Source organism: Hydra vulgaris, chromosome 06 (assembly GCF_038396675.1).
Source record: "Hydra vulgaris chromosome 06, alternate assembly HydraT2T_AEP".
In the NCBI taxonomy this organism is placed as follows: Eukaryota; Metazoa; Cnidaria; class Hydrozoa; order Anthoathecata; family Hydridae; genus Hydra; species Hydra vulgaris.
In genome coordinates this window covers 25,582,306-25,597,082 of record NC_088925.1, presented here as the reverse complement: position 1 = coordinate 25,597,082, position 14,777 = coordinate 25,582,306, and the positions used below count along the sequence as shown (strand labels likewise).

The 14,777-nt window shown below is 28.3% G+C and overlaps 1 protein-coding gene across 1 annotated transcript in view; it reads right to left on the bottom strand.

Annotated features, from left to right (window-relative positions):
* Nucleotides 1–569: 569 nt before the first annotated feature.
* Nucleotides 570–14,777, bottom strand: part of LOC100207659 (glucose-6-phosphate exchanger SLC37A2) — a 43,464-nt gene continuing 29,256 nt past the window's right edge. The window contains exons 3-4 of the mRNA XM_065799706.1: nt 8,344–8,832; nt 570–1,718 (exon numbers count right to left, since the gene is read on the bottom strand). Coding sequence (XP_065655778.1) covers nt 712–1,718; nt 8,344–8,818 — 1,482 coding nt within the window. The 5' untranslated portion in view covers nt 8,819–8,832 and the 3' untranslated portion in view covers nt 570–711. The remainder of the gene's footprint in view (nt 1,719–8,343; nt 8,833–14,777) is intronic.

Genomic DNA, 14,777 nt, shown 5'->3' with positions numbered 1-14,777 from the left:
TATTTAACACAAAATATCCAAAAATGTTTGTTTATAACAAAAAAGAAAAAAAAAAGTTTATAATTCATTCAAACGCGACCTAAATAGAAGAGCGTTTTTCTAAAAGGAGCTAAGTCACACTTTCGTTTGAAAAAAAATTTATAAAAACAACTAATTATTAAGCGAAGTATCTTTTTAAACCTCAATAGTTTTGTAATCGTAAATAAAGATGATGAACTATTTTTTTATTCATGCTAACATAGATGGATTGTACATTTTATAATAAAGAACGCGAATATTGAAAAAACTCAATTTTGGAAAAAATGGCTCTCTTTTAGAAAAACGCTCTACAATTCTTGTTTGTTTTAACTTTATTTGAAATGCTTTAACTTAATTTTTAATTTAGTTAACTTTTTATAAATTCAGGGCATTCAAAAAATGCAAAACCTAGATTCAGTAATAAAAAAAATCTTTAAATCTAAAAAAAAAATTTTTGACTTTTTTTTCAAATGTTTAAATTATATATAATATATAAAATAAAATAAAAATCTTGATATAAATCTTGAGTCAACAAGTCTCTTTTTTAATGAATCTTATAAATTACTTCTATTACAAAAAGATTTTATACAAACAAACAAAAAAAAAAAAAGTGAAAATAATTATAATAACAATTTACACTTTTAATAATAATTTCTAACTTTAGAAATAAAAATATATTTTGTAACAAATTAGTTAATTTTCATTGATTACCAACTGATTTGAATTGATTTGAGATTTATTTCTACGACCACAAATAGCTTTAATCTCACAAAACAACTGTCTACTTAAAAAAAGTGCTGCTAGCACATCAGCTAAAATAAGCATATAAAAGACAAAAACCCATGAATTCGTTTTTGATGAAATGACACCAGCTAATAGTGGGCCGACCGCTGCACCAAGAGATCCTGTGGCGTCAATAATTGACGTCACAACCGCCATTGCTTTTGTATTACCGTGTAAACAAGGATGTGCGCCTAAACTTGCAGATACTGCAGTAGTGATTAATGCATAAGGACCGTTTACAAAAAATCCTGTCATCATTAGATAACCTATAAATGTTGATAAACTAGTTGATCCATAAATTTGTAACAACAATAAACAAGGAGCAGCGCAAACCAAGAACAAAAAATTTACTAAACCAGGTCTGCCAGATAAATCATTTAAAGCACCAGCAACAACACCACCAATAGCGCCCCCCACATCAAATAATGTAGCGTAATCTGCAGCTTGAGATTTACTATAAACTTTGCCTTGTATAGAAATACTGCCAATGTAAAAGGGTAACCAGAATAAGAAGGTATAACTTACTAACTTAGCAAAAAATAAACACATTGAGTATTCAATAACACCGGGAATCCATAGAGCTTTCCATATTCCAATTGGGTGATCATTAGAGCCAGCCTTAAAGTTTTCTTTTTCTAATAACATATCTTCTTCAGAATATACTGTATCTTCAAGGTTTGTCATATTAACTTCACGAGGATCTGGGACTAAAAAAAGAAACACTAAAATTCCAATTCCAGCAATCAAGCAGCCTGGAACAACAAAAGATAATCCCCAGTTGTATTCAACAAAAGGAGCAGCAAGAGCTGTTCCAACAATGTTTCCGACAGATATATGGGTATTCCAAATTCCCATTATTAAACCACGTTTACCTTCTGGAAACCATAAACCAACAGCCTCAACAACGCATGGCCAACCTACAAAAATTATTTTTTGTGAAAACAGAAAAAACTTTTCATCTTCTTTATACACACTTAAAGCATTATATCACATTTACACTAAATGTCAAATTAAATTGTCACAATAACAAAAGAAAAAAAGGGGTAAGTTGGCGCAAGGGGTAAGTTTTTTTGAGTACTCGGGAAGGCCCCAAGATTTTTTTGTAAACAAATGTAAATTTTACCCAAATTCATACTCTTTGAGACTACACTTTAATATTTTCAAAAAAATTTGCTGTTTGGGCTACAGAGCTCATAGAGTAAAAACCGAGCCAACTAGCCCCGGTCTCCTCTATATATATGTATATATGTATATACATATTTATATATATATACGGAAAAAGATAATCTCTAAAAGAAACACCAGAACCTTATAGAGAAGAACTGCTAACTTCTGTTTTAAGCTATGGGAAGTTAAAACAAAAAATAAATTTCTTAAAGGCCAAATTGAGGACAAAAAAAAAAAAAAAAAAAAAAAAAAAAAAACAGTTAAAAAAACTCAATTAAAAACTAAAAAAGAAACAGTACAAACTCAAAATACTTTTATCACAATTTACAGTTGAAAGGGTTAAGCATAGATAATAACATTTCAAATTTTAAAAGGCTTTAAAAATTTTGAACTGTTTTAGAACCAGAAATGTAACACTTAATTATTGGGGCTCAACATCTATAATCGCTGATGATTTTAGTGAAACTTCTTTATCTAAAACAAGAAGAAGGACACGTTTATTAAATGTCAAGAAGAAAATTTTTTAATCTCAACAAGTATTAACAGTTGGATATTAATTACTTTGTATGACCTTTTGGATATCAAATTTAGATCAATTACAATCTGATCAACAAGAAAAATCGATAATGAAACAGTGCCTAGTTGCTTTAAAGATTTATACCCAAACACTTGTGTTATTTGTATAGTGTTTGCATCAACATAACTGACCCTCACAAACACAAAATTATGTATTGCAATCTTTTTTGGTTTTAGACTGTACATAAATTTTTACTATGATGATAACTAGGTATCGCAGTCAATCAGCAATGTTCAAAACTCTAAATATCATCACACACAGTAAAGGGTCTGATTGATATTACAACGAGTGGCACATCAACATTTGCTTCAAATTTATATGCCAAAAGATCAAGCAATGAACAGATAACAAAACACTACAGCATACTAAAATTATTAGAAAAAGGTTATATTTGGATGGCATATCAAGGTTTTGATTTGATTTAACAAACGAGTTACCTAAAGAAAGAAATTTCAACATAAACTTATTCTTAAAGGAGATTGATGTTAAAAAAAAATCAAAAAAACCAAAAAATTGCAGTTATATAAATTCATGTTGATTGTGCTTTTGCAAAAATTATTAACTATGAAATTTTATAAAAAACATATCCAATCTTGACAACTCCTAACATGAACAAAACATGTTATTTAGTTAACTTTCTAACCTCTCTAATTGAACCTGATGACTTTAAAAAGACAAAAAAAAAGTATTATATATATATATATACATATATATATATATATACATATATATATATATATATATATATACATATACATACATATATATATATATATACATATATATATATATATATATATATATATATATATATACATATACATATATATATATATATATATATATATATATATATATATATATATATATATATATATATATATATATATATATATATATATATATATATATATATATATATATATATATATATATTGTAAATGTTTATTTTGTTTTGAATATTTCGGTTGACATTAGCTGAAATAAAAATCTGTTAACTCAGGAAAAATTTAACTGTATTCCATAATACTGCATTAAAACCTATTATTTCAAGGTGCAATAATTTTTCTGTGTAACCAATTCATTGAATTAATTGTTTTAATTTCTGTTAGTTAGACTCAGTCTGTTTCTGTTTTAGTTGCCTTGACACAGGTTATAAAATATTGAGTATATTTTTTTCTACCTATTCATTACATTACTAAAATTTGACACAATTAATCATTTGCTTCTTTCTTGATATCATTCATTACATTACTAAAATTTGAAACAATTAATCATTTGCTTCTTTCTTGATATCATTCATTACATTACTAAAATTTGAAACAATTAATCATTTGCTTCTTTCTTGATATCATTCATTACATTACTAAAATTTGATACAATTAATCATTTGCTTCTTTCTTGATACCATTATCTACTTTTGGATTTCTTAACTGTATCAATTTTAATATCTTTAACTTGCCTAAATGTCAGCGCCTAAATGTAAGTATAAATGCTTTTTGTCCTTATTTTTTGTCAAATAGATAAATAACTAACCTGTTGTCTTTTTTGCAAAAAGGTTCTGATATATCATTATCTATAAATGTTGACAGAGATGAATTAAAAAATGTATGTCTCAAATTTGTTATCAAGAATTGTTGCTTCTGCAACATGTATCTGTGTATACCCCTGGCAGAGATTTTCTAAACCTTCACAAAGTGTTTGAATTTATGAAGGTGAAGTTTCATAAGAATTTAGTAATGAAAAATATTTATGTACTCCTGAAACTAAAGGTGTTTTTTGAGTATTATTTTTGTCTTTATAAGAATCAGATTTTTCAAAATTTATGTTTGAAAATAAAACAGCTTTCGAGTTGGTTGATTCACCTACTTTACAGATATGGAACATGCCATACCTGTGAAATCTCAGTGCATGTTTTACTGAGACCACTGCCTGACTCTTTATATTCAACTAGTTGGTACAATGATGCAGCAACATGCATAAAATAGCTCCTCACACGAGTGCAATCAATTACAATTGCATTCAGTGTAAAGTACTTCACCAGTAGACTGGCACAAGTACTTAAGAACTTCCTAATGCTTACATTTCATAGAGGAAACATACAATTTATACATACTTACAACAAGCAAACTTATGGACGTAGATTTTTTACATCTAATGTTCTTTAAATAAGCAATAGCCATGAACTTGATGCTTTTTGGCGCCTATTTTACAATCATGTACAGAAATAGTCCTATAAACAAAATAATTCTTGATGTAATTGTGAGTTATATATGGTAAAAACAAATTATTATTGACTGCAACAAGTTCATTATGTTTAAGTTCACATAAAACAGCTTTATATGGCAGACAAGAACTTTAAAAAAAAAACAGCCACAATTTTATTTTCAAAATAAGCATCACTATAATGATATTTACTTCGAAAAACTTTAATCGGATTGTTTAGATTTAAATAAATACAACTACCACAAAGCATTGCGTGTTTAACGATTTATGGGAAAGGGCTATTAAGCAAATTTATTGGAAAGGTCTATTAATCTTCTTGGTATGTCAGACTTTTTGAAAAGGTTTGACTAGTCAAAATAAAAAAAAAACCACATGTTCTTCAATAAACATTCATATTCTTCAATAAATCAGAAATAAATGTGTTTCATATACTGACATAACTCTTTTTCAAACAGCTTTAAAGCATTCAAAGCTAGTTTTCCAATTTCACCACTCTGAGTAAACATCAAAAAATTGATTAGTATAACAATGGTTTTATGAATTTTTTCAGTTATTGGTTTTGTCATCATTTCATAAGTATTTTCTTTTTTTTCTTCTTTCTGCATTTTTTTCTTTAACTACCTTAACATATCTTGAACAATTTTTTCTGTCATTACTCCTGCCATAATCAAAACATCTTTGTCAAACAATATATCTTTAAGTAAAGTCATTCCCAACAATATCTTTATCACTTTATCATAAATGATCTATATAAACTTTTTTAATGCAGAGAAGTATTCATTATCTTTGTTGGATACTCCTTCCATAAATCCTGTTTACAAAAGCAATTCATAATAGCTGTTTCTGACACTTCATTCCTAGAATAAACTTTTTCATAGTTTTAAGTATTGAGATTGAAGGCATTTGTTGTCTGTTGCCAACAGCATTTATAAGCTTGAGATTGAAGGCATTTGTTGTCTGTTGCCAACAGCATTTATAAGACTAAGGTAGATACATGCAAGTAAAGTTTACTTGCAATAAAATTAATGTTGCTAATTAATTGCTACAAAAACATGCAATAAAATTAATGTTACTACATTAATTTTATTTTGACTATTATTAGCGCTGTAAGAATCACATTTTTTTGAATTTCTCTTTATTCATCATAACAAAACATACTTTTATTGGAATCAACTACCTACTAAGATAAACTTGAAAAATGGATTTTAAATAATATACCATAAATACTTTTTTTACAAGAAAAAAAATGATGAGTTATTAGGAAAATAGAGAATTAAAAAAAAGAGAACTTCATTTAGGAAAAAAGCGAATAACTGGGAATCCTTTGGTTTTAAAAACATAATTTTTTGTAGAAGATAAAATCTTATCAAAATTCAAAATACACAAGAAACGCGTTTGATAAAGGAAAATTGTTTTTGGAAGGATACCAAAGAATAGTTAGTTAAAGAACTTTAATTTAAAATTTAAATTAAAAATTTCATAAAATAATTTATTGTATGTAGTTTTGAATTAATAAATAAATATAAAGTTAAAAAAAAAATTAAAAAAATCATAAACTTGCTTTCACATTTGGGGTAGGGGTGTAAGCAAATATTATATACCAGGAATTTTTACATCATAATGAGCTTATACAACTCAGTCATGATATGCCAAGAGACAAAGTAAAGAGGTAGATTTAGCATTTTTAGAAGATCAGAATAATGGAAGCAAGATTGAACATAGACAAAAGAGGGGTAAAGTCAAGGTTAGGGTAAAGAAGACTAATCTCAGAACAAATAACACTAAAAAAAAAGAAAACTAATAATGCACTGTCAATGCTTTGATCTGATTCAATCCTTGTCAATAATGAAAACATATTTACATAACAAAGTCAAACAAATACTTACAAAAGATAGAATTGTCAGTTGATAGTTCTGAGTCTCAACTAAGGACAATCACATCTTAGGAATTGTTCCAAATGATACAGGTAAAACACCTGATCAAGCTTTAAAAATTTAAAATTTATTTCAAATTTTAATGTTTCAAGGTTTCAAACAGAGTATTTACTGCGTGTTGATAATTCAGCTACCAACACTGGAAAGTGGGTAAGAAAGAGAGTGCAGATACAATATTGAAAAGAATATTTCAGAAACTTTTATTATAGCTATTATGCTGGCTCCACATAAATGAAATAAAATGAAATACATATAAATACAAGACTATATCTGGAAACAAGATAAAGAAAAAAAGACACAAAAAACCTCTTACTCAAATTTTAAGAAAAAATTGGTAAAACTCTGTTCTGTTTTTTTTTTTACCTTCTAGTGTCACTTTTTTTAAAAAAAAATTTGATAAGAATACTCTCATAATTGATTCTGGAATTCATAAATTATATTTGGAGGTAAAGACCTATATCAAATTTGATCTTGAAATTGATATTTCCTTAAGAAGATTATAGGCATCTTAGGGAATACTTAGCTTACTTCTTAGCATTCTGTCTGACAAACTAAAAACTTTTAAAATTCACCAAGCAGGTGGCTGCCATAAAACTAGATTCATGCTAGATGCTCTGTATCATATAGCTTTGGAATCAACACTACTAGTCATTTACTATTTAAATCAAGACAAACAGATTCTATTCTCTAGAGTTTACTTCATTACTATACTTTATGCTCCAGAGTTTTATAAATCCAATCTTACTCAACATTTAGTATTGAATGACTTCAATTCAATAAATGCTGCAAAAATCATAAACATTGATGTATTTTATTTCACGCTTAATTTAATAACTTTAAAAGGTTTCCTGATATCTTTTACCTCAAGCACTTTTTATGGCTCTTTTTGATCCCTTGAAATTCAAATGAAATCTCACATTTTGAAGGCACTGTTGAGGCACAAGGTTCCTAACACGTGTAAAATAAAAAACTAAAAACCCCTTTCTGTTTTAGTAGATAAAATAGCCTTTTAAAAGAAATTTGTATTTTTATCAAACAACTCATTGTCTCAAAGGATTATGATGAAAGGAAAATTGAAAAAATAACTTTTTAAAGCTCATGAATTTTTCACACTTTGTTGTTCAAAAAAAAAATCAAACACAAATTTCAGTACATAATTATCAGAAAAATTTTTTTAATTAAAAATAAATATTTTACTTGAAATACAAATATTAATCATTTGGTAAACTTTTGTCAATACTACTAATAATAAAACAATTAAACAATTTACCAATGCTTCTGTACATATGTTTGTTATTAGCAGAAATAATGATTATTCAAATTATTGAAAAACCACATCTATCTGTTTCTATGATCCTAGTAAGCTAAAATTTTCAATATAAACTAGTACATAGAAAAAGAGAAAAAAATTTGTCACTCTAGTGTACATGAATTGACTGTGGGTTTTGGTATAAAATATATTTCAATAATTATTAGTTTAAAACTCCAATTAAATTTTAGAATCTTATTTTTTATCTTTTTTTATCATTTTAATAGTTCAAAATAATGACATTTGCCAAACCTCAAAAAATGTTTTAATATATACTACAAGATATCAACATGTAACTTGAAATATATCTCAATATATAAAAACTTTACCTGTTGATTGTGTAATGCCAGTGAGAATTTGAATCAAGAAAAAGAAATATAAGGAATGAATCTTCAAAAAAAAGCCCAAACCAAATAAACTAGTAAAAATTCCAGTAAAGAACATCCCTAAACTTAAGTAAATACGCAAATTAGTGTGTTCTGCAATGTACCCACTTACAAACATGGCCAATGCATAAGTGAGAAGAAATGCACAATCTAGTAAACCAAACAAATCTTGTGTTTCAGTTGGATTTGAAAATGGACGCCATGCAGTACATGTGTTATTAATTGCTGTTATGGTGCAGTTTGGATTCAATTCACCTTTAACAACGCTGAAAGGTCGTTTGGCTGCATGATATGACATATAACTAAGATATGTTATTCCAATAACTAAAGCCTGGTAGGTGACTAACTTGAATTTTGGTGTTTTATGTTGTAAAAGGTAATTATAAATAGGAACAGCTGGTGCTTTGTGAAAAACCATATTTGATATTGTCACTAAAAAACAAAAAGATGAAAAAATAATCTGGTCTCAGTAGCTCCAAAATATTTAGATTCTTATAGTTAAAAAAAAATGTCTTAAAAAATTTTTAAGTGATTTTTAAGAAACAATCTGATTTATTGACAATGTATGTCATTCACAGAACAGAATGAGAAATTATTAACAAAATGGGAAATTATTAAAACTTATAATCTACATTAATAGTACAAAAAAAAAAAAGTATTTAGTAACGTTAAAGTTCTTAAATTCCAGGCTCAACATGGGTTTCAAAAAATAAGCAAAATTAGACATTAACAAAATTATAAACATTATATTGCTATTGCTTCTGCACCTAATTGCCAACTTTTTTTTCCTTTATGTTTATTTTAGAAATCTTTATTTTCTTTAAGCACACCTAATCCAAATGAAGCTCTTAACGATAGCTATTCTGTTCATAGCTGAGCAATATAGATGAACAATATTGAGGCATTTAATGCCTCACATAAACATCAAAACATTCAATCTGAAAAAAAACTGATAAAAAAAAAACATAAAAAAAAAACACTATGGATCTCTAAGTAACAATAATACTACTTCCTCATATCAATAGAACCATTAAAGTGAACTTTAATGGTTCTTTGACAACTTTTTTCTACTATCGACTTTCATCGTAATATGATGAATTAGATCTTCCAAACTGCATCTTTCTAACTTATCCTATAACAGTCTCTACATTTTAATCTCCGGAAATTAGTAAACGACTGGGGTTGATTTTGACCGGGGCCGGGTTTGATAAAATATAGCAGGGGCCAGGTTTGTGACCAGGGCTGCATAAACATTTATGCATCCTCAAGTATATTTTTTTAATTCAAAACTCATGTTTAATTTTTCATATATATGCCTATATAAACATCATTATGATCAACATGATCATCATTACCATCATCATTATAATCATCATCTGATCATCTTCTCTTTCGGCAAATACCACACCATATAAATACTAAAGTTTATATAAATATGTAATATGTATTGTATGTCAGCATCTAAATAAATAGCAAACATGTATGTTTATATCCATAATATGTATGCATAAAGCATACATATTATGGATATAAACATACTTGATGGAAATCTTGTGCTCCAGACAAGATTTCCATCAGTCTTAAAAAAGTGTTCTCCAGAACTCTCTTCAATTTTTTCTTAATTTTTAACAAGTGCTAAAAAAGTGGCTCCAATTTTTCAAAACTCTAGAAAAAACTTTGACCTCTTCAACTATCCTACGATTAGTCTTTACTCTGTTGTTAGTTTCTTTATTTAAAGGTTTTGAGATTAGTTTCTTACTTTCTAACTGCAGTATTAAAATTATTCTATCTTTACTCCTGTTTTATTTCTTATCTACAATATCGATCTTCATGAAAATTTTACATCTAAAGTGGCTCTATTTTTAATCGCTTAGAACAAGCAGCCGATTTTTAATCTGATCTCCTTCTTGTAACAGCCTAAGGCTTACAGTGGCTTATGGATTTAAATTCTGGACTTGAAATTCACAATTTTTGTTAGACAACAAAACTCATTTATTTATTGTAAAAAAATATTGCAATAATGTTGGCATTCCTATATTGATGAATAACAACCCTTTTACTCAGACAAAGCACATTGTAAATGTAATTAGACCTGCTTTATCTGCCAACCTTAAGCCACTCTCCCATTGTTGATATGTTGCATTTCTTTTTTTCTACAAATACTATCACGGTGAATGCTTAAATGAGCTACCTCTATTATGATAAGCTAAAACTCATTCTTGCTTGGCTTCTTATTCAACAAGTTGCAACCTTTTACTGTATCTCACTGTGGGTCATGATGTACCAAAAGTCAAAATTATTTTTATTCAATTTTTGTATAAAAAACTATTTAATGAACATAACATTGATTTACATGAAAACATAAGGATTGTTGATCAAAAAATGTGCCTTAAAATTTTTTAATTTTAAGTTGTCACCCTAAACAATTTTTTATGCGGTCAAGCGCTTTTCTAAAAAAATTAAAAATTTTTTTTTTTTAATGTGTTGCCATTTAATTTTAGGTAATTTATATTACTACGAATTTAAATTGTAAATTTAATACATATGTCGGCTATTAATTAGCATTTCTGTTTATCTTCTTGAACGAATTTGAATCATTTTATGTTCAATCAAAGATTGTGTGTTTAATGGTTGAAATAATTACTTTTTTTTTGCTAATATAATGCTTTTATTTTTTCAGCCATATTTGGCCAGGGTATTGATGGCTGATATTTACTGAAAATAATATATTTAATGAGTTAAAAACAGTTTTGGTTGCAGATGTAGACTATGTAACAAAAACATTACACATGATTTTATACCGTGACAACTGTCAATAAAACATTTTTTTTTAATATTACTATATATTATTGATTATACAAAAACCCTATATAAATAGGTTGCTTAGATATTGTTAGTAAAATATTCGCCAACTGTATTTAATTTATATTATATTAGATTATGCACAATATGTTATGCACAAGATCCAACAATTTATGATCAATTAGTTATTAAGTTAGATTAATATGATTCTAAAAATATAAGAAACAAATATTAATTGTATTCTTAAAAAAATGCTAGAGCATTTGAGAAAAAGTATGCAAAATGGTTGGATTCTGACTTACGCCTTCTGCATATGTTTCACCTGCTACTCCAACAATTCTTAGCACTCCTCTTGGTAGGCCTACTTTAAATTTTGACGAGTCCTCTTTGAGATCTAAGTATAGAAAAGTTGCTGAAATTGATCAATACTCAGCTAGCCAACTATTATTTGCGACTTAAGTCAAATTTGGAAAAAATAATGAGCCTAAAAAAGCCAAAGTAGCAGAAAAATTGTTAGTGGATACTATATCTCCATCTTATATGTCTACTGATGAAGCTTAGGCACTTATTTTGAATTGTAATTTGACAAAGGCATCTTATCAACTGATGAAAAGGAATGTAATCTCTACCCAGAAAATAATAACGTAAAGTAGCAAAAGATTGATGCTATCCTAAAAACATTTGTGTAATTGACTACACTGCTAGTGTTCCACTTCAAAATCTACTGGATCGCACTACAACAAGACTTTTGGAGACACAGACTGGTGTTGTAAATGCAAATGAGTATAATAAAGTAACTCTTATATACAAAGCTGGTTTTGATGGCTCAAGAGAGCATAGTATTTATAAACAAACATGTAATGATAATGAGTGTACTAAGAATCTGAACAGTGAGGAATCTCTGTTTATTACATGCTTTTATGCCTTTAGAGCTCTCATCTATTGTCAATAATAAAAATATCATTCTTTGGAGAAATTCTAAACCATCATCTATTTTGTACATCTATGTTGTACTGCAATATAAATTTGTAGAGGAAACTGCAGACCTTCTTCATAGTGAGGAATTGACATTAAAAAATGAGATCAAACAGCTAACTAAAATAAGCTCCAACTTAATGGTAAGTCTATTGGTGTCCTACTTAATGGTAAGTCTATTGATGTTGACCATAAAATTGAAATTACTATGTTTGATGACAAAGCCTATACTGCATTATCAGATGTAACTGACTCATCACAGTGCTGCTCTCTATGTGGTGTTAGTCCTAAAGAAATGAATGATATTGACAAGGTATATGGCAAATATTTTGTACACAGGTATAAACATTAGTGATGTACCGATTAATCGGCATCGGCATCGGCTTAATCGGCCACTTTTTGTACAATCGGAATCGGTATCGGCTTTTTTTTATTAATTTACCGATATGCATTATCGATGGCATTTTAATACTTTTATCCTGCATTTTGATAATTATTAAATAATAAATAATCTAAACTTTATGCATCGCTTAGAATTTTTAGAAAAATTGTTTATTTTGACTTTGTTTACAGGCAAGTTTATTTATTTGGGTCCAAGTATTTGTTTACCAGTATGGATTACATGAAAAAATTTACCCAATTTAAAGCTCTATGGCTTTATATCTTCAAAACTTTAATAATTAGTTAATTCATCGGTATCGGCCTTTTCCTATCCATCGGCATCGGCCGAAAAAGTGTTATCGGTACATCACTAATAAACATACAGTATCAGACAAAACAAGTGCAAAGAAATAATGCTAATTTAGTTTCTTTATATAAAAGTGCTGCATTTTTTCAATTTAGAGAAATAACTATGTAACTGTTTAAAGACAAAGTTCTTCAAGTTTTATTTAACACAAAGTTCATTATTTGTACACGAAAGTTAATAAATTAATCAAAAGTATTAAAAAAAGTTGATTTCCTTCTCGACAAAACGTTGACAAAGCTGTATTTCGCTATCAATATTTCGTGGCGAATCCTTTGTTGTTGATCACAGCCTTGCATCTTCGAGGCATAGATTCGATCAGGTGATCAATGAAACTTTGTGGAATCGCTGCCCAGGCCTTTTTTTTAATTCTGCGGTTGACGATCTCCCACAGGTTCTCGCTAAGGTTGAGATCCGGAAATTGAGGCAACCAATCCATCACCGATAGGTGGTTGTCTTGAAACCACTGCTTGACTACTTTTGCAGTGTGTTTCGGATCGTTGTCTTGCTGAAAAACCCATTTTATTGGCATATTCCATTCAGCATGAGGTAACATAACATCTTTCAGGATGTTATGTTACCTCATGCTGAATCCTTCTTGACGGATCTGACGATCATAGAATCCTCACTAGAAGTGGTGGAACGCGGTCTTCCACCTTTGTTATCTGCTGCCAACTTCCCCGTAGTACGATATTTGGAACATAGTCTTGATATGGTCCATTTTTTCAAGCGATATTTATCACAAATACTTTTTTGTGACATTCCACTTACGTAATCGCCAATAATTTTTTTTCTTAGTTCCAATCCAAGACTGTCGGGAGCCATTTTTGCACTTTAAGTCATAAAAATATTAAAAACAAATAACCACGCTTCTCAAGACTTACCGTGTTACATTTACCTTGTGATGATACAATAATGCTCTGTGGAACACAACGCCTTGGTTTGATGTGGACTGTATTGATGTAATGAAACACTTAATGAATTTCACTTCTTGTATTGATGTTCTTCGATAAAACACTTTGATAAAACTCACTTCGATAAAGTATCTTGGTAATACTGACTGATTGACTTCCAGATGCTTTTTCTGGAAACTTCTGGAATCTTCTGCATGCTTCTGGAAACTTCTGGATACTTCCTTTAATTATTAAAAACTTTCATGACGTTGACACGGACCAGATTTAAGAAAATGAAACAAACCAAAAAAGTTGCACTTGTTTTGTCCGCTGCAAAATGGCACTTGTCAACGAAATTCTGCCTGTGTGTTGTCACCTGTCAGCTGAATGCTCATGTCATGGTATGCTATGACTCCAGACTCCTGAACTGTTTGCTGTGGTAGTATAGTTCGTTTTGTTTTTAAGACATGTAAAATTAGGAATACTTTTTAGCATTGTTCGATGTTGGTTGCAAATGTTTTGTCCAATACTGTATGTGTGTATATATATATATATATAAACACATGTATATATATATATATATATATATATATATATATATATATATATATATATATATATATATATATATATATATAAAATAGTATAAAATCACTTAATAAAATTATTTCATTCAACACTGTGCTTCATCAAGAAGGACTCATCAGAAATGATAATGAGCCAATAAAAACTCATCAGAAATGATGCATTTCTGATGAGTCTTTATTGATGAAACACAGTGTTAAATGAAAAATTTTTGTAAAGCGATTTTCTACAAACTTAATTTATTATTGCTCTGTCCTTTTAAGAACATTGAGTACTCTATTTTGTAAAATACATTTAAAAAATTGTTTATATATATATGCAGGTAATTATATATATTATGTATGTATGTATGTATGTATGTATGTATGTATGTATGT